Genomic DNA, 19,366 nt, shown 5'->3' with positions numbered 1-19,366 from the left:
CCCCCAAATTTAAAATACGCTATACAGTACTTTTAAGAGCAAAGGATGTGTTTTAAAACCAATCTTCAAAAAGTTAGGGAATCTTTTGTGCATTTAAAGTTCTGTGCCATGTACGTTTATCACCAATTTTCAAACAAAGTAAGGTTAGGCGTCTTGGCTTTCCACAGTAGTTCTCTGACTGCTCCTAGAAACCCTCCCGGCCAGGCTGAGCAGGGGTCCACGTGAACAAGGAAAACGCACAGCGAAGGACAGGACTCACTGTCCATCGGACACACACGCATCTGGAGTCATACGCGCTCCCATGGCGCCACAAGGCCCTCGGACACACGTGCATCTGAAGAGCCAGCTGAGCTTGGGAGACGAGCCACAGCCCAGCACCCCAGACCCGTCCCTTAGGAGCCGTGTCTGAACAAGTCCGTCTTCTCCGATCTTACTCTCCTTATAAAGTATAAAACATGCTTCACAGGGTTGCGACTTGGACTAAATGAATCACTGTAAGTAAAACGCTCAGACTAGTGCCTGGTGGACCGCAGGTGTTCCTGTTGCCACAGTCGGAACCCAGCAGGCAAGAGAAGTGACGGCCGATGTGGCCGGAGAGAAAGTCCGTCCCAGGCCAGGCAGAGCCGGACGCTCCTGCTGCGCCCTGCGGCTCTGGGTGTGTTCCTTCCCTTAACTTGCTTTTCTAAAATGCTTCAAACACACAGAAACACTTAGAGCTCAGCACCGCAGGAGGACCCCACACGCTTTCCACCTAATTAACAGCTGTTGATCTTTTGTTCTGTTTGCGCAGAGACGTGCACTCACACACTAACACATGCAGAGAACGTTTTCTTGAACGACTTGAAAACAAGAAGTGGACAGCACTTCACCACCAAGCGCTTCGGGGTGCACCTCCTAAGAACAAGGGCACGGTCTCGAAACACCAGTATCATTCCTAAGGAAACTAACAGCAAGGTTTTAAATTTAACGTCCAGCCCATATTCGAATCGGAATGATTTCGGATCTTAAGTGATGCGCCTGGATCGCCGTGGGGCAGTGAGGGAAGGGCTGGCGCAACACAGGGCGTTGGGCAGTTACGGGGATAACCCAGAAGAAGAGCGTGGACAGCCTAAGCCAGGGCCGCGGCAAGACAGGAGGGACAACCAGAAGGGGGCGCCACACTGTCAACCGACTTAACTCAATTAAAAAAAAAGACGGAGGGAACTGAGGTCTGTGCAGATTTACACATTCACGTACACGAGTCAGCGTACGAAACTGACTGAGCGCAGCGGTGGGGACAGTGGGATGTGGAGGGCGACTCTCCGATTAGTGGTTTGGGTGATGCCTGAAGGGGGCAGAACTGCAGGAGAGAAAGGGTTACGTGGCTGGAAGCAGAGGCGTGGAGTTCAGGAGGGAGGTGGAGACTAAGAGAGACACAGACTGACAAGCAGTTGTAAAGCCTTAACCGAGCTAATCATTGGCTCAGAAGGTTTGCAGGAGTCGCCATCAATATACAAAAAAATCAGCTGCATTTCTATATACTAGTAATGAGTAATCTGAAAAAGAAGTTAAGAAAGCCATTCTATTTACAAGGGTACCAAAAATTAAATTCAACAGAAGAAAAGCAAGACCTGGACACTGAAAACCACAGGACGCTGCTGACATAAACCCAAGCGCACCTGGACGGGGGCCCGGCCACAGCCGCGGGGGAGGCAGCGGCTACGCTAAGCAGCGTTACGTTGACAGCGCTCCCCAAGTTCACTCCCAGAGCCAGCACCATCCTGACCAAGATCCCAGCTGGCTTATTTGCAGAGATTGACGAGCTGACACTAAAATTTACATGGAAAAACAGAGGGCAAAGGCACAGAGGAGCCGAAACTAGCTCGGAGAGGAACAAAGTTGGAGGGCCCACGTTTCTGACTTCAAAACCTGGGACAAAGTTACAGTAAGTAACCAAGGCAGGGAGTGCCAGCTAAGGACAGATGTAAGGATTGATGGAGTAAAGCTGCGAATCCAGAAATAAATGCAGATATTTACAGTTAATTGATCTCCTACAAGAGTCCCATGATCAGCCAGTGGGGAAAACAGGCTTTTCAACAAATGGTGCTGGGACATCTGGACCGCCACTCATCAAAGAATGAAGGTGGGCCCCTACCTCATGCCAGCCAGAGCAGCAGGAAGAGACCGAGACGGGATGCGGCTCACAAGGAAGGGGAGAGCCTGATGGAGAGAGAATCTGAAGAGAGGGTTCTCCCTTTTCTCCTTTAAAACGAAAGATCAGTTAGCAGCGTTATAACTGAGGAAGGAGCCAACGGAGGGTAAGAGGCTGAAGATGCAGAAAAGCAGTGTGTGTGTGTTGGGGGGTGGGGCGAGGACCCAGGGCATCAGGCGAGGGTCGCTCTTGGCTGGAGGGACCGCCCCACAAGTCAGGACGGGTGAGTCACACGGAGGGAGCAGGGGAGGCCAGTGGGGAGCCTGCTTCTCGGTTGAGGAGGAGGTGAGCCTAGTTCGGCAGGAGGGGAGGCCGCGGTGGGAGGCTGAGGATGGTTGACAACGGATGGAAGGACAGGGAGCGGACCACCCGCCGAGCCGGCTGAGTGAGAGGGCGTGGCTGGCGGCGTCTGGTGGCCCCGTATCTTTTTCTCGCCCTTTTCCCTTCCCCCTGTACTGAGATGCCACTGACATACAGCACCATGTGCATCTAAGGCGCACAGCATAATGACTTCCGGACGTCATGAAACGACGACCTCAGCACGTTCAGTGGACGTCTCTCGTCTCACAGACACAACATAAAAGAAAGGTTTTCCTCGTGATGAGAAAACTCAGGGTTCACTCTCTGAACAACCTTCACGGCAGTGTTCACTACAGTAAGCGTGTTGAACGCGACGTCCCTGGTGCCCCGTCTCATGACCGGAGTTCGTCCCTCGGGACCTTTCACCCCCAGACCACCCCCGACTCTCTCTCGCAAAGCCTGCCTGGCAGTTAAGCCCAAGGCTAACTGGTCACGGAGCCCCAGAATCCACGCAATCTTTGTCTCCTCTGAAGAGGAGACTCACTCCCCTCGGAACTGGAGAGGATCAGGCGAGGTGACATGTGTGTCTGCACACCTGCTGACATAAAAGTGCAAAGTGCTGGTGTTTCTAGACTACTCCTTAGAGCAGCTTTAGGTTCACAGCAAATCCCAGCAGACGGGAGAGACGCCCCCTCGGCACCCCGACCCCACACGTGCACAGCATCTCCCACCAGACGCGACGTTTGCTACAACCGACAGACCTGCAAGGACACGTCACCACCACCCAGGGCCCACGGTCACCCTGGGCTTCACTTCCGGGGGTTTGGACGCAAGTCTGAGGACTCAGATCCACGGTGCCCGTGCCCTGCAGAACACTGTCGCCGCCCCACAGATCCTCTGCGCTCTGCAGGTTCATCTCCAGGCCTGACAGCCGTGACCCTTCGTCCCCAGTCCTGTCCTTTCCAGAAGGTCACACAGTGGAGTCAGACAATACACAGCCTTTTCTGATGGCCTCTTGTCACTTGTGATGCACATTTAAGGCTCCCCAGTGTCTTTTCATAGCTTGAGAGCTCATTTCTCTTTAACGCTGAGTAATCTTTCACTGTCTGGCTACAGCACAGCTCGTTCATCTGTTCACCTACTGATGGACATCTGGCCTGCTTCCAAGTCTTAGCAATTGTGAGTAAAGCTGCTGTAAAGGCCCATGTTTAGGTGTTCGTGGGGACATAAAATTTCAGCTCCTTTGGGTAAATACGCAGGCCATGGGGCGTGACTGTGGGGTCGTGCGGCAGGAGCACCCCGAGTTCTGAAAGAATACAGGGCTACTCTAATGACTGTCCTTGACAGCTCTTGGGCTCGGGTCTGCAGACCCAGGAGAGGACCCTCCCCTCCCTCGCCCCCTGGGGTGGCGGGGTCGTGCCCGGGCCCTCCGCCTTGGCCCGCACCTCCTAGAAGTCTGATATGGGGCCTGACACATTCTGGGCACAGATAAAAACCTGCAATCACTGTCCTTCCTCCCCACTTCCATTTTCAGTCTGTGGCTGGAGGGCCTACCTTTGGGTGTGGCCTCCGAGGCACTGAGGGCTCCCTGGATGACCGCCTGGGCCTCAGAGTTCTTCTTCTTCAGAAAGTCAATGGTTTCTCGTAGGTCCAGCAGCTCGGTGTCCTCAGAGAGGAAGGAAAGCAGTGTCACCGTAGGGACGGGGAGCACCTACAATGCGGCCGGCAAGGGGCCCTGGGATCTTCAGACGGGACGGAGAAGGCAGGGAGCTGGGACAGCTGTGTCGTGCGGCAGTGGGGAGCTCGGGTGACAGGGTTGGGGGGGCGGCTGCTGCTCAGGACCAGGCAGGAGGTTAGCCTCGGCCCGTCCGTCCAGGACCCCTCCCACCCCGGGACCCTCACCTTCTCCTCGGCCGTCTCTGCCAGGTGTCGTAGGCGGGACGTCATGTTCACCAGGCTCTGCTCAAAAGCCGCCACGAGGTTAGCCTGAAACAAAAGGTCAGGAGATGCCCCGGCTGCCTGGGTTGGGGCCGGAGGGCACGGGAGCGGAAGGCTGTCGGAGATGACTGTGTCTGAGTTGACCAGGCCCAACCCCCTCTTGGTGGTTTTTCCATGTTGCTCTTCCTGAGCAACAGGGTAGAATCAAACACCTTTCAGGCCTAAAAGAAACTTCTGGAATTTCCTTGAGTAAGGGAGTGGCCCAGACAGCACCCGGGCAGGCAGGCCTGGGGAGGCGCTCAGAGACTGGGCAGCAGCGTCTGCAGAGCTGGGATGTCCCTCTGCTCCAAGGGGGCCACCAGCTCGGGGGCTATCGTCCTGGGGCGACTCCTCCACGGCCGGACAGGCAGCCCCAGGGCCCCGTCACCTCCCAGTAGGAGCAGTTCGGGCCACCTCTCCAGAGCCTCTGTCCTGGCTGCCCTCCCCCTCACCCCACTGTCCTGGGCTGCCTTTTCGGGGCTGGGGAAGCAGCTTGGGTGGCTACAGGGGCAGTTCCCAGCCTGGCCACTAGGGGTCGCCCTGCACCGCGAGGTGCCGGGGGCCTGGAGAGGTGGGGGGTGGGGCGGCTCCGGACCAGAGGGGAATCCCTCTGGGAGGAACAGCTGTCAACAGGGAGCATCTGAGCAAACTGTGACCCAGCAGAGGGGACACACTCCACACACAGCTCCGGGTGTCTGACCCCCACTGCTTCCTGCCGGCCAACCATGCTTCCTCCCTGCTGGGGCCACTGCCCCGAGACAGGGCTGGAGGCATCGCTCAGGCCCAGGCCAGGGCTCCTCGCTGGCCGTGCAGGGAGCACCTGCTTCCTTGGCCTCAGGTCACCTCCTGTGTGTCACTGGTGAACAGACACGCCCTGGAGGGAGGCCTGAGACCCCTGGCCCCGTGAGGGCTTTTCTGTGCTGGCCTCCCCCCACCCCCGAGCCTCCTGTAACCCCGGCCCCACTCGAGGACCTGTGCGACCTCGGGCTAAGCACACAGCCGAGAGAGGCTGCATAGGGGCTGGGTGGTCTGGGCTGTTCAGGGTGTGCCCCAGTGTGGGCCGCTGGGAGTCCCAGGGTCCTGAGGGGGGCGGCGAGCCTTCCAGAGTCCTGGCACCATGCCTCTTGCCTGAGGGCTGGGCTGCGACCCTCAGAGGGAAGCAGCCTCTGAAATTCAGGACCGTGTTGTGTCTGGGTGTCTAGTGTGTTCTCTCTTAGCCAAAGGGAACCTCCTGTTCTAAGAAAAATCACCCTCTAAATTCACTTTCCTGGCTCTTACCCAGACTCGACAGCACTGTGCTGACAGAGTGCAGTGTAGACGGATCAGCACGGTGACGACAGAGTGCAGTGTAGACGGATCTCTTCCCCTTTTGTCCCCCCACCACATCCCCCGGACGCAGATCTCCTGGGCTGTGGGACGGCCCCAGGCCTGGCCGCGGTGGGTAGGGCACAAGGCAGAGAAGAGGGGCTTCTTGCTTCTATTAAGATTCTTTCGGTCCCCAGTTCCCCAGCTGTGGGGACAAGGGCTTGATGGGGCTTCTCACCAGCCGGGAAGCTCATGGCTGACCGACCGAGGCTTTGGGAGGAGACAGAGAGCACCCAGAGACGGAGGGAGCTGCTGTTGAAATGCCCTGGCGGAGCCTCTTCCTCCTGCCCGACTCCAAGGGGAGCCCTGGGCCTGACAGCTGGGCTCCCTAGATGGGAAGAGCGGAAGCGGCGCCTGAAACGACCACGGAAGTCGCAGCCGCAGTGCCTTTTGTGCAAACACTTGGAAGCCCTGCAGATCCGGCTCAGCTGGTGTTTACAGCCTGGGGGAGAATGGCTCCCATGTTCTCCGTCTGCAGCTCGGCCCCAGGGGAGAGGCCACCGCCTAGTCCGGGAAGCACCTCTTTTCTTCCCGCCTCATGGGTGGAGAAACCCAAGCTGAGGGGCTGTGCTCGGACGAGGGTCTCCGCCTATAGCTCAAGGGTCCAAGGACACTGCTGAGAAAACAACCTCCAAGAACCAGGCTGGGGTCTCAGTGTCACGTCCCAGCCGGGCCAGTCGCCAGCTCTGCACTGCCCAGTCCAGTGACGGACGCGCCCAGGGCAGAGGCAGAGGGTTCCCGGATGGATGACTGTAGCCCGTGGCTCCTCCCGCCCACGGCCGAGGCGAGGTTGTTCCCACCTCCACTGAGCACCTCCCACTGACAATCTTTTCTTCTTTCTCCAGGGACTTCAAAGACCAGCAGACGTGAAGGTCTTCACACCCATTCGCCAGGGCGGGGGCGAAAGCGGTTCTCTACAGACACCCAGACTCAGAGGGGGAGGCCTGTCTCCACGGCGAGGCCCACAGGACAGACACCTCATGAGGCAGCTCCCTGCTGCGGGAACACATCTAACTTAGGGCCAGACAACCAGCTGGCCCGTCCCCGACTCGCTGGGACTCACGTTGGCGGAAAGCTGGGATGTCAAGGTGGCCACTTTTTCCTGGGATGATTCCAGTTCCCTCCGGAGCTTCCGGATTTGCTGTGGAGGAAGAGAGACAGGAACTGATGGTGGCAGCAGACGTGTTTAAGGTCGGGAAGGAGACGGGGCGCGGCGGTGCTAACAAGCGGGGACGAGAGCTCGGCACCCTACCTCAGACTGCATCCTCTCCTCAGCCTGCAGAAGGGAGCACAGAGGGAGAGAGAGAGAGGAGGCAGTTACTCCGGGGGTGGAGGGTGGGCAGAGGACTCGAGGAAGCGTGACCAGAGGCGCGAAGAGGCTGGAACCCTGTCTCCGGCCCTGGCTGCTTGCAGGGTGGCTAAGACCCGACGCCACGCTCTAATAAAAGGCTTCTCCTGAGCTTGTCTCCAGCCAGCTTTGTCATCGCCAAGAAGGCTGGGCAGTGGAACTTCCGCTGACCTGGAGACTGACCCTTACGGCCACCGACTTGGAGCAAAGAACTGGGGGCAGAGTGAACCCAAGAACCAACTGACACTGAACAGCCCGAGGCAGGGGATGCTCGCACGCTGCTGGGTTCTGAGGCCCTGGGAAGCCACCCTCTCACCCTGCTGTGGGCGCTGCCCACACCCCGAGCACAGAGCGCCTCTCCAACACAGGGTCCAACATGCGTTCTTCAGAGGAGGGGCACAGAAGGCAGCAGAGCTGCTCGGGAACTGGCGGCGAGGCCAGAAAGACCCCTCACTGAGGGTGCCGGGCGCCCCCACCCCACCCCGATCCGGGCGTGGCCGAGACAGCAGCGCCTGCCCCTGCCCGGCCCTCACCCCCGGGGGGCTCTGGGTGCAGTGGGGGAGGACGGGGTAGTGGTCTTACTGAGGAGTAAGTGGAGGAGGCGCTGGAGGCCAGGGACAGCACTGAGCCGTGAACTGCAAGAGAAGCAGAACACGGAGTTAACGGGGGGCTCAGAGACGGGGAGGGGGTCGGGAGTTTGGATTCTGACTGCAGGGCACCTGGAGCAAACAGAACAGGACAGGCGCTCAGCTGGATCACAGCCGCGGGCGGGGCTGTCAGCGGAGGACCGAGGGCTGAGGTCGGGGCACAGCCGGCCTCCTCTTGCTGCCCCGACGGGACCCCCGGCAGCCCGCTCCTCTGAGGGCAGGTGAGGGCGCGAGGGCTAGGGGAGGGAGAAGAGGTGCTGTGGACAGGTGCTGCCTCCTCCTCCCGGGCAGGAAGGGCGGTTTCTCATCAGAGCTGCTCAGAACACACCTGCAGTTGTGCCCGAGGGTCCTCTTCCCGGCGGGGCCGCGCGGGTGGAGAAAGACACACGTGCAAGACACCCCTCCCGATTACTCAGTCGCCAGAACTACAGCCCTGCGTCGAGGGCGAGCCCGTCCGCAAGGAATGGCTCCAGGGACGGGTCCTGAACACCTCGGGGGTGGAGCCCCCAGCAAGCCGGATCTGCCAGCTCCGACCGCGAACACCCAGACCACCGAAGCCCAGAGCGCCGCCCTGAAGCTGGTCTCTGGAACATTCTCGAAAGAGGAATGAGATGCCTAACTCTCTGCAAGGATTTAAGAGCTGCCTCTGCGTCCCTGAGTTTTGTGTCCCCTGAAGGGCCAGGAGGGCGGGAGCTTTCTGAGACTCTGGGGGCCACGGAACCTTCCGGCTGTTCCCTGCCCCACCTCAGGAGCTGCTCCACCCCAAAGCCCCAGTGCTCGACGGCGCCACCCAAGGTTTCTGGGCCCCTAGACCATTCGAAGTGATGGGAAGAAAGAGCTGAAATGGCCCGACTGGATGTCCTGGGAATCACACATGTGCGTAAACGTGGTGGTGGTGGTGGAGGTGGGGGCGGAGAGGGGCCCAGCAGAGCCGGAATGAGCGTGAACCGCGCTGGCATGAAGTCTCACCGTCGTCCGTGGGGTCTCGGAAGGATCCTGACCGAATCATCCCCTTGGGTCTGTCGGCCAGGGACAGGGTGCTCCCCATTTGGGAGCCGCTGTACAGCTCGAAGGCGGCCTCGTGGGTGGGGATGCTGTTGGAGCGGGTGATTCTTGGCGCGGTGGCCGCAGTGGGGCTCACTGGAAGGACAGAGGGAGGGGACAGGAGAGGAAGGGAGGGCGGGAGAGAGGCAGGGGCATCAGCTCTGGTCCCTGGGGGGCACCAGGAGCCTGAGAGGTAAATGGGGGGTGGGGGGGCAGGAGTGTGCAGGCAGCTGTGGTCTGAGTGGTGGTCTGAGTGGGTCCCCGGGGAAGGCGAGCCCTACTGGGGAGGCCCTGCGTCTGGAGCAGAGGATGAAGATCACGGCCTATTTGAAAGCCCTTCCCTTGGGCCTGCCTGCCCTGGAGATGTCGCTTTTGAAGGTGAGGCTGGGGGCCTAGCGGCTTTCCAGAACCTTCAGATCCTTGGATGTGCCAATGGAGGTGGGGTGTCCTGGTTCCCTAACAAGCTGGCGGCCTGGGAGGCCTGAGAGTTGGGACCAAGACTCAGATCGGAGCAGCGATGGAAAGAGCCGGCAAGAGAAGGGGGATCAGGCGGGGCCCCGCAGGGAGAGCGGGGCCCCCCCACACGCACGCCATCAGGGCTGATGCTCCAGCAGCAAGAGCCGGGTCCCGTGCCCTGTCCCCCCTAGCTGGAAGGTCAGAGCCAGTCAGAGTGTCGGGAGGCTCCACAACCCTGCTGACTTGCAGAAGCTGCCCCCGTGGCCCTGGCCACTCAGCGTTCACACCCATGTGGGCCACGCCCACGTGGGGCCCCAGCTCCTGTCCCGGATGTATCTCCACGTGGACCCAGGCGGAGGAAGGCCCCCACCTCCCCCTGGGCCCTCTGCACGTGGACCCTCTGAGGTGATCGCGGGCCCAGCCCTCGTCCCAGTGTGGTCCTCCCCAGACACAGAGAACCAGCCGGCCCTGCCTCCATGGACCAGACTACCTTCCCCTGAGAATCGCTCCCTTCTCTGGGAAAAATGACGCTGACTCCCAGTTTTCTCAAACTCCCCACAGTCGCCCCATAGGCTGCTGCAGGCCCTCGTGCTTTCCTGTTTTCCTTCACTCAGCGAAAGAGGGGTGGGTTTAGAGACACAGCGAGGCAGCAGAGGCCCGGCCAGGCACAGTCCCACCAGGCCATGCGGCCTTGGGAGCCAGCGCTGCAGAACCAGGGCTACGAGCCTTGTGCCTCTGCCCCTCCCATCTCTGAATCAGAGTGGCCGCCTTCCCCTGCTCCTGGGCCAGGAAGGGTGCGGCCAGGACAGCCTCACCCAGCTCTGCCTCCAGGGCTGGGATGGTCCCAGTGGCCAGAGCAGCTGGCGAATCGTGAATTTCCTGGACCCAGAGGCATGGCCCATCCTTGCCATCAGCCGCCCTCCCTTTCCCCCCAGCGGCCCACATGGAGGGTCCAGGGTCCTGGGTCAGCGCTGGGAGGGGCGACTCCTCTCTGGCTGCTCTGGCCTGAGCGCTGGGCCTCAGGTTACGGCTTTTCCACATGACCACGACGCAGACTCCCTGAGCTACGAGGACCCACAGCGTGTGCCCAGGGCCACCTCTCCGCCATCTGTCTCACGCTGGATGGGTAAATGGAGGCACCGTGCACCAGCCCACACGGTGCAAATCAAGTTCGAGATGAAACCCGAGGGCCGGCTGCCTCCGCCGCGGTCTGGTGACCAGAAACACTGACCTATGTTGGTGAGCTGGCCCTTGGCGCTCAGGGACGTGGAGAGTGCAGAGGGGGATGGCAGCTCGGACCGGTCGTCGGACTCGGGCAGCCCCCCGATGGTGTGGGAGTGGCGCCTCTCCTTGGCCTCCTCCTGGGACTGGAGCTGGTACCTGCAGAGGCAGCCGAGAGCTCAGTCTAGGTGTCTACACGCGAGGCCAGAGGTTCTGACGGCAGGACAAGGTAGGCGGGGCAGACAGGCGGTGACCAGCCCCCCTCAGGCCGTCAGGAGGTGTGGAAGGACTAGGTGTCCCTGCAGGGCTTCCCGAGGCGGGGTGAGAAGATGGAGGAGGCTCCGACAGAGCCCGAGGCTCCGTACGCGGCCGTCTGGGCAGCAGGTGTCACTGGCCTGAGCACTCGGTGCTGCGGCTGTGGTGGGGAACTAGGGGTGACCTACTCCTGCCCACCTGAGCGACCCCAGAGCTGGGCCTGGGTAAGGGTGCGAGTCCCAAGTGCACACCCGCGCCTCCTTTGTCACCGAAAAAGAACGCCGGCTCTAAGCTGACTCACACAGAGGTGAGCCTGGGGAGGGTGCCGGGGGGGGGGGGGGGCGGGTGTGCAGAACCACAGACAAATGACTCGGCTGGGAGGGTCACTAAATTCATGGTGGGGGCCTGGGTCAGGCCAAGTTACATTTTTTATTCAGGGCAGGAGCCTCAGGTCTGGGAAGAAGGAATACATGTAAGGGTTACCTGAGTCCTTTCTTGGGAAGAGTGTTCCGATCTCGCTGATTACTGTGGAGGGAAAGAGAGAGAGAAGCACGTGGGTCCATCCGAGAAACTAGTTTGGGGCCAGAGGTTTGACGGATGCAACATCGGACACCGGACTGGAAGCGCCTTCCTCCCACACACGGAGGAAGAGGGGGGCAGGCCACCTCCAGGCCAGTGACCAGGGGACAGAGCCGAGACGTTCAGTGTTTTTCTCTGATCAGGAATCAGGGGGCGGCGAGTTTTCTAAAAGATCATATTATGACAGATGAAAACCAGGATGTAATGGAGCAGAAATGATTTGGGTCCAGACAGCAAAGCTTCGGATGACCTTAAGCCAGTCACGGGATCTTAGAGAAGTCACTTAATGTCTCCATGTGCTGGTCTCCCCTTGTCTGGGACAAGAACGGTAATTTAGAAACAGAATCCTACCTATTTCGCAGAGTTGTTGTGAAGCAAACGAACTCACTTACCGTTACAGAGATACTGAAAGTCACAGCGTGACGAACGACACAGGAAAGAGCTGCAGTAACAAGTGCCCCGACGTGGGGCCCACCCACCTACCTGTCCAGCTGTCCGGTCCTGGGGCTTCCGCTCCAGCTCAGCTCTTCCGCGTCCTCCTCGGCGGGGGCGGCGGGGGGGGTGGGGCTGGGGGCGCTGCTGGGCGTGGCGCCAGGCAGGCTCATTGGCAGCTGCAGGGACTCCATGCTCCTGTGCAGGCCTGAGAGCTTGGGGTACATGCGCGTCTCCCTGGGGACGCTGAAACCACTCATGAGCTCCAAGCCCTGGGAGAAGCTGGCCGAGTTGATGTTGAGAATCGGGGCCGGACTGGGGCTAAAGCACGAAGTGGGGGCGCCCCCAGCAGCTGGGCCCGGAGCCTGCAGATCCGGCACCTTTGAAGCGTGGGTGTCACTGGATGACGGAAGGTCCAGACTGTTAGAATTGACCTTGTCCAGGCTGGCCAGTGACGGCGGCTTGACAAAGCTCTTGGCTGTGGCCCTGAGGAGCAAAGATGAAATAGCGTGTTCAGGAAAACGGAGTCAGAGAAGCAACAGGCACGCGGCATCTCGGAGACAGCCCAGTGCCGCCTCCCCGCTCTCTGGCTCTTGGCAAAGCTCGGAGGCTTTACTTAACACCACCAGGGGCCCAGTGGAGGAGACCAGATGCCCCCGGCGGGCACCTTCAGGTCTTCAGGGGCGGGCAGCTCACGCACAAGGGAGACACTGCTGAACGTGTAGGCGTGTGTCAGTGAGCAGCACACCACCCACACATGTGCTGGGAGGCAGGCTCAGGGCTGATGAGGAGGGCACCGCCCATGGCTCGGAACAGGGAGAAGGAACTTGGCTTTCGGGGGAGCAGGGGGCCGTGGGAGGATGCCGCCCAGCCCGGGTACCTGAGAGGCGTTGGCGGCAGCTCTGCCAACTTGGGGGCCGGGGAGTGGCCGGCTGGGTTCTTGGGCGTGCTCTCCGGGGAGCCCACGCTCTTCACGGAGACACTGTCCACATCCAGGGCCACGGCCTTGGCTTTGGCCTTCTCCTTCTCTCGGTCTGTCTGGTTGACGGGGGCCGGGGTGGTCCGGCCGCTGGCCACCTTTGAGGGCTCCTTCAGCCTGGAGGGGGTCAGGCCAGCCTGCTTGGCGCTGAGGAGACTGGGGTCGATGCTGCTGCTCACGGGCCGGGGTCCGCCCCGCCCGCCCGTCACGCTCATGGAGCTGGACTTGGCCGGCCGGGGCAGGCTGCGGTACTGGATGTTGGACCGGGCTCCGGGGGCCAGGAAGCCAGGCTCTGCACCGTTGGACACGTCCAGGCTGGTCTTGCGTCCGTTTGCCGGCTTGACGGGGATGCCTGAGGACTTCTGGATCTTGCCGAGCGTGGCGGAGCCGCCAGTCTGCACAACGGTGGCCGTGCCTGTGGCAGGAGGGGGCTTCTTGTAGCCGAAGGATCCCGCAGTGGAGGGGCGAGCGATGCCCGAGGGGGGCTTCTTGGCATCGCCCAGGCGGTCGCGGCCGGCGTCGGAGGAGGAGCGCTGCAGGCCCGCGCTCTTTACCGCGAGCTTGCCCTTGTCCGCGGCCTTGCCCTCAGGTCTGCCTGTGGGGGGACACGCACGAGTCAGAGGAGCCCCCGCCTCTCCCTCTGCGGAGAAGGGAGCTTGATCAGTGTGCTGGGGGAGTCTCACGGGCCTGGCGGTGGGTGAGCAGGGGCCACACAGGCTGAGGTTCCCCCCTCACCAGACGGGGGCTTCGGCACAGCTGGCCTAGTACTGCTGGGTTGGTTTGTTCTCATTTTCTGCTCCCATGGTAGGACATTCCATTTTGGTTGACATGGCAAAGGTGATCACAAAGGCTACCAAGAAGGAAGTAGGTCGGGAAGGGTGGAGCTCAGCGGTGGAGCACGTGCTGAGCAGGCACAAGGTCCTGGGTTCCATCCCCAGTGCCTCCATCGAAAAGGAAGAAGAAAGCAGTCTAAGCACAGGGCAAGGAAGGGAGGGGGCGCGAATGGCCCAGGCTCTGGACCAGGCTCTGACAGTGCCTGCGGCCCCTGGAGACCCGGCTGAGGCCAGCAGCGGCCCAGGGGCCAGCCGGGAGGCCCAGGCTCTGACTGTGTTCCCAGGACCTCCCTGAGCTGGCAGACAAGGACCCTGGGAAGGTAAGATGCACATGTCAGCCACGTGTGCGGGGAGAGGAAAGGGCCCCGGAGTGTCTGAGATGGGTCAGACCAGGCTCTGATCGCAACACCCTCCTCATCCGCCTCCTGCCCGCCTTTTAGCCCCTAGGAGTGTGTCTGCACACGGCACTGGGGACAGGAACACTCTCTTCCCTGACTTGGGCCAGACAGTGCGTGGCCTCCCCAGGGAACTGCCTGCTCGCCCCCCCGGGGCCACATCCCTGCGGAAGAGGGGCCACCGCACGCTGGGCTCACCTGCCACCTTGAGGGCGCTCTGGGCCGTGTGAGTGATGGGGGAGGTGACGGCCACTGGTGGTGCCTTGCCCTTCTTCAGGGAGCCAGGGTGTCCCAGGGCGCCAGGCTTCCTCAGCTCCCCAACCTTGGACGCGTCGTCGCAGCTCTCCGGACGCTCCCGCCGCCACTTGGAGGCGCCGGGCTCCATCTTCAGGCTGCCGCTGTCGTAGTCCAGCCTCCGGGGGGCCTTCTCCTCCGACTCACTGAACCAGCTCAGCCCACTCTCCGCCAGTGAGCGCTTCTCCGAGTCTGTGCGCAGCTGCGGACGAGAAAAGAAAGCAGCGTGGACACTCGTCCAGGGACGGAGTGGGGGGCCGGGGCTACTCTGGCTCCGGGTGGCCCTACTCTTCCAGGCAGTTCAGTCAGCCCAGGGTTTGCACTGGCACCTGGAGGCGCACGTACCCTGTGCACCCTCTCTCTCTCTCTCTCTCTCGTGTGCACCGGTCGGAACTGGCGCGGGCACTACACACAGACGCTCACCACACCGCCGCTCACGTCTCAGGGACGTCTGGGTGGCTGCAGCTTCCTCCCGCCAGCCCCAAAAGGTCTTGGCCAAAGGCGTTAGGGAACCAGCCCCAGGGAGTCGGGGGGAAGTGTGCCAGCCCGCGCACAGGCCCCAGCCGGTCTGCCCCGGGCCTCCTCCCCAGCTGGTGGCCGGGCTGTCTGCAGGCCACGTACCACCACAGCGGAGTTCCTGCGGGACGCGGTGGGCGTGCTCGGGAGGGAGTTGAGCGAGGAGCTGGCGTTGAACTCCTCCGAGCTGAGGTTGTCTGAGGCATCGCTGAGCCCACTGCTGATGGAGCTGCTCTCGTCCCAGCTGCCGGCAGGAGGGGAAGGTGAGCGGTTAGAACAGAAGCCAAGCAGGAAATAAACTTCCCGTAATGATGGAAGAATGGCTGGATTCCCATGAAAAAGCAGCCAAAAGGAGAAAGCGTGGGGGTCAGTCCTGGTGCGATGTGAACGGCCTGGTAATTTGGTGAAGTTCTTTCGTAAGAGGAAAGGATTAGCTTTATCTGGCCAAGGATGGTGTTCTGTCTCCTGCAGGGAGGTATGTTACACAGACAAGGTAATTCTGGGATCAACCTAACTGTACAAACGACTTCCCTCTCCCTGCAATGGCCTCCATTCTCGTAAGCACCACACCTGTGCTCGTGTTCAGGTGCGTCCTCTAGATACTTCTCCCTTTTCTAAATTTTCCATGCCTGGTGACTCGGGCCAGAGAAAGGCCGATCTTTCCAGAGCCCCCACGCCTGTCACTTCTCGCTGTGCTTGCCCGCGGTTCTCCCCGGCCCGGACCAGGTCCAGCTGCTAAACAGCGCGTCCTGAAGGTGCCGTGGCCAGGCAGAGGTGCCAGGTTTGCACGGCATGGTTTCGCTTTCCTGCCAGTTGCTCGGAATATCAGATCCGTGGTGTGGGGAGAGACTGCGTCAAACATCTGTGTCTGCACGACTTCATGGCAAGAACCCCAGTCCACGTCGCCAGGGGCTGTTCAAATACCACCCCCGTCACCCCCCAAAACCCTCTCGTCGGTTTCTGTGTTTGACAAGTTTCGCCGTCAGAAAGCTTATTCTCAGCATCTGAACAACGCCTCCTCTCCAGGTACACCCGTCTCCCTTTGTGCTGGCCTCGCTGGCTATCACAGTTTCTTTTCCCCCACTTTTTTAAAAAAAAATTGGAGTATAATTGATTTACAACACTGTGTTAGTTTCTGACGTGCAGCACAGTGATTCAGTGCTGCTCGTCTATTCCTTTCCACATGCTTTTTCGTTATGGGTTGTTACAAAAGTTGAATATAGCTCCCTGTGCTGTACAGTGGGACCCGGGTGTTTATTTTATATACAGTACTTGGTTTCTACTAATCCCGAACTCCTAATTTATCCTTCCCCCACCCCAGTGAGTCAGACAAATATCATATGATATCACTTATATATGGAATCTAAAAAAATGGCACAAACGAGCTTGTTTACAAAGCAGAAACAGACTCAGACAAGAGAACAAGCTTGCGGTGAACAGGTTTCCCTCTGGTCACACGTTATTTCTAAGCTCAGACTCTGTGCCCTCTGACCTTCCTTCAAAGCTCCTGTTCCTCAAGTCTGGCCCCATTTCTACTTCTTTCTTCTGGAACCTAAAAAGGTCCTCAACCTCCACTCAAGCTCTAGGGCGGGGTCTCCAAGGCCCCACATCTGCGATCGCAGTGGGTTTGCCAGCTTTGCGTGTGTTCGAGGACTCGGATGCTTTCTGTGAATCAGCTGGTGTCTGGAAACTTTCCCTTTTGATTTATTCTGAGTTCCATAGGATGGAGCAAAAAGCAGACGCGCAAGTCATCTCCGTGCTTGGCCCGGGCTTCAGCCGGCCTCCCTCTGATTTACTTGCTGGGAATAGGAAAGTGGGTGGTTTGGCCGTTTGGCTTGTTGCTCTGCGGGGATTAATCCAAATACACTGAGAAACAGCAAAGAAAGCGCAGGGATCAGAACACGCGGCAGGGAGATCTCGATTTTACTGCTGTGAACACGGCCGTTACCGACTGACAGTCCGCCTCTCCCCCAGCCAGTGACGTGTATTAAATCTCACGTTTGTCGAGGGCTAAAACGTCGCCTCTCCCCGCACCCCCCCCGACATTGTAGAGAAAGACTGCTGACGGGGAAGGATCGATCGGGCTTTACGGCGCTATCAGCTCTCCTGGGTCAAGATAAGAGGAGCAGTTGGCTTTTAGGGCAACGGCAGAAGATGCCTGTCCGTCCGCGGAACCGTCCACCTGAGATTAATTCTTGGTAATCAAGCCCTCGGAGCAGAGGACGTTCTGTCTGCAGGGCCCTTGCAAAAAGAGGACGGTCGTCCACTGACCCCAAGGAAACCCTCCCTCTGTCCTACGCTTTACGGAAACCCCTGCAGTGGGGAGGGGAGTTTCTCTTCTCAGAAAGAGCGCGGTTCCTCCCAAGTCACAGGCTCTCCCTGGAGCAACAGGGTAGAGGACTACAGCCACTGGGCAAGGCTGGCTGGAAGACTGAAGCTTTCCCAGTGAAGTTCTTTTGCAGGTTCTGAATAAAAGGAAAATTCTGTTGTCATGACTTCAGGGTGAAGCATCTCCATTGGAGAGAACATATTTTCTTTCTTTAAAAAAAAAATTATAAGTAACACATGCTGTAGTCAAGACTCAGACTACAGGAAAACGCCGCCTTTCTGCCCTCCCGCTGCGGCGTCCAGGCACCCAGGTCAGGAGTTTGCTGTGCCTCCTTCAGAGCAGCCAGCCTGGCTCCCGGCTGTCCACCGTCCGGTCTGCGGGCCGCCCCGGGCTCTTCGCCTGCCTGCGGGGCTGGAACCTCGGTCCTCCTCTTTGCTCGTGTCCTCTCTCGTTTTCGAGAAGCGCCTCTTCTAGGAGGTTCCTGGAAAAAGGTGCTTGGGGAGCAAACTCCACAAGCTCTGACTTACTAGGTAAGACGTCTTCATCTTCTTCTACACACGTGGGCTTGGCCAGGCGGGGAACCGTTAGCTGAAGCCAGCGGCCCTTCAGGAGGTAACGGCTCCAGCGTGCACTGCTGCTGGTCTGACTCCCGGTCCTCAGGAAGGGACCTGTTTCTCCCTTTCTCCCTGGGACCTTCAGCATCCTCCCTGGTGTTGGAGACCTCGCTGAGGATGGGCTTGGTGTGGGCCGTTTTCACCCACTGAGTTGGACTCCTTCCTGGACGCTTTCAGCCAGACGCTCAGGGCCCTCAGCTCTGGGAAGTTTCTCTAGTCATTTCTTCGATGATTTCCTCCGCCCCATTTTACAGTTCTCTCTCTCGGGAGATTCTGCAGCCAACACACTGATTTCCTCTTATCTTCCAGCCACATACACACACACACACACACACACACATATGTTTATATATTTTAATTTAAGTGCTTTTTGGGTAGCAGCCTCACTTTCACCCTCCACTGCCTCCATACGGCGTTCGTTCTGCTACCATTTTTAATTTCCAAGGGCACTTTGAGGCCCCTGTGTCGTTCTGTCTTCCAAGGACGCAGTCTCTCTCCCTAACTCTTCAGGGACACGGGCCCACGATCTCTGCCTGACGTCCGGCTCCAGGGCGCTTGTTTCCGTTCTTGTCGGTGAGACTTCCAGCTTGCAGACTCCTGAGACCTGACGACCCCTGGCTGTTGGCTCACACGTAAGACTGGGACCGGCCTCCCGCCGTACCTTGTGCGGAAGCTCTGTGTACGTAGGTGGGACGCGCCAACAATGGCTACAGTACAGAGGATGTGACTGGACCGACTGACTGAAGTTTCTCCTCTGGGGCTGCTCAGAATTCCTAGTGATGAATCTTCCAAACTCCCTCCTGGAGGAAATAAGACCAACGTTCTAAGAGTGGAGCCAGGGAAGGGCCAGGGGTCTCAACAGTCAGAGTGTGAAGCCTCCCTTAACACTAGTTCAGGATCTGCGCCCCACCGGGCCCCAGCCCACGCGTTCAGGCCCCCGTTCTGCCCTGCCCGGAGCGTCGTCTCCTGCTGACGAGAGGGAGGGGCCGCTGCCCTCCAGGAGCCGTGGGGGAGGGCAGCTGCGTGTCTGCGTGTTTCTCATGTAACTTTCCACCCAGTCCTCCGGTCTCTAGTCTCCCCTCCTCCCCCATGAAAGACATCTGATGTCACCGACCACCAGGCGTCCTGAGGGCTGGGATACAAACGGGGCTGCTGCCGCCTTGCCCGCAAACAGGCTGAGGACTCAGCTCCAGGCCAACAGATCCGGCCACACCTGCCCTTCTGATTTCCAGCTTCCCCGAGATGTGTGGAGGCTGCCTCTCCCCTCTCCTAGTCTCTGTCCTTGTGGTTTTATGATTTGCAGAAAGCCCAAACCCTTTACTGCCATTTTACCCTTGGGGCAGTTGTGAACTGTACTTGACTAATTTTTTTGCAGCGGCAAAACGCCCCTGCACGGCACTTCGCAGAGCTGCTCCTTCGGCCTGGACGTTCTGGCGGGCAGACCGAGTCGCGTGAGGAAAGGAGACGCTGACCTTGGAGTTTCATCAAATCGGGACGCGGCAGAGGGAACCGTGCGGATGACGATGTTTTGCAGAATCAAGAGCTGGGAGAAGAGCGCTGCTTGGGCCCGCCCTCCCGACACGGGACCGCT

General features: G+C 59.6%; 1 protein-coding gene across 8 annotated transcripts in view; it reads right to left on the bottom strand.

The window, feature by feature from the left end:
• Nucleotides 1–19,366, bottom strand: part of NAV1 (neuron navigator 1) — a 174,816-nt gene that overhangs the window by 15,286 nt on the left and 140,164 nt on the right. For 6 of the 8 annotated variants that reach the window (XM_032466888.1, XM_032466890.1, XM_032466889.1 and 3 more), the window contains 12 exons: nt 14,938–15,076; nt 14,221–14,518; nt 12,696–13,389; nt 11,867–12,301; nt 11,288–11,329; nt 10,560–10,708; nt 8,798–8,968; nt 7,764–7,816; nt 7,086–7,109; nt 6,897–6,974; nt 4,394–4,477; nt 4,046–4,157 (listed from right to left, as the gene is read on the bottom strand). In XM_032466888.1, the coding sequence (XP_032322779.1) occupies nt 4,046–4,157; nt 4,394–4,477; nt 6,897–6,974; nt 7,086–7,109; nt 7,764–7,816; nt 8,798–8,968; nt 10,560–10,708; nt 11,288–11,329; nt 11,867–12,301; nt 12,696–13,389; nt 14,221–14,518; nt 14,938–15,076 (2,279 nt within the window). Of the gene's footprint in view, nt 1–4,045; nt 4,158–4,393; nt 4,478–6,896; nt 6,975–7,085; nt 7,110–7,763; nt 7,817–8,797; nt 8,969–10,559; nt 10,709–11,287; nt 11,330–11,866; nt 12,302–12,695; nt 13,390–14,220; nt 14,519–14,937; nt 15,077–18,436; nt 18,576–19,366 lie in introns of all 8 variants that reach the window. The other 2 variants (XM_032466893.1, XM_032466891.1) reach the window with 2 other exon arrangements.

The sequence above is a fragment of the Camelus ferus genome, chromosome 23, assembly GCF_009834535.1.
Source record: "Camelus ferus isolate YT-003-E chromosome 23, BCGSAC_Cfer_1.0, whole genome shotgun sequence".
NCBI classification, from domain to species: domain Eukaryota; kingdom Metazoa; phylum Chordata; class Mammalia; order Artiodactyla; family Camelidae; genus Camelus; species Camelus ferus.
Note: the sequence above shows the minus strand (reverse complement) of the source record. Positions and strands in the feature narration are given on the sequence as shown.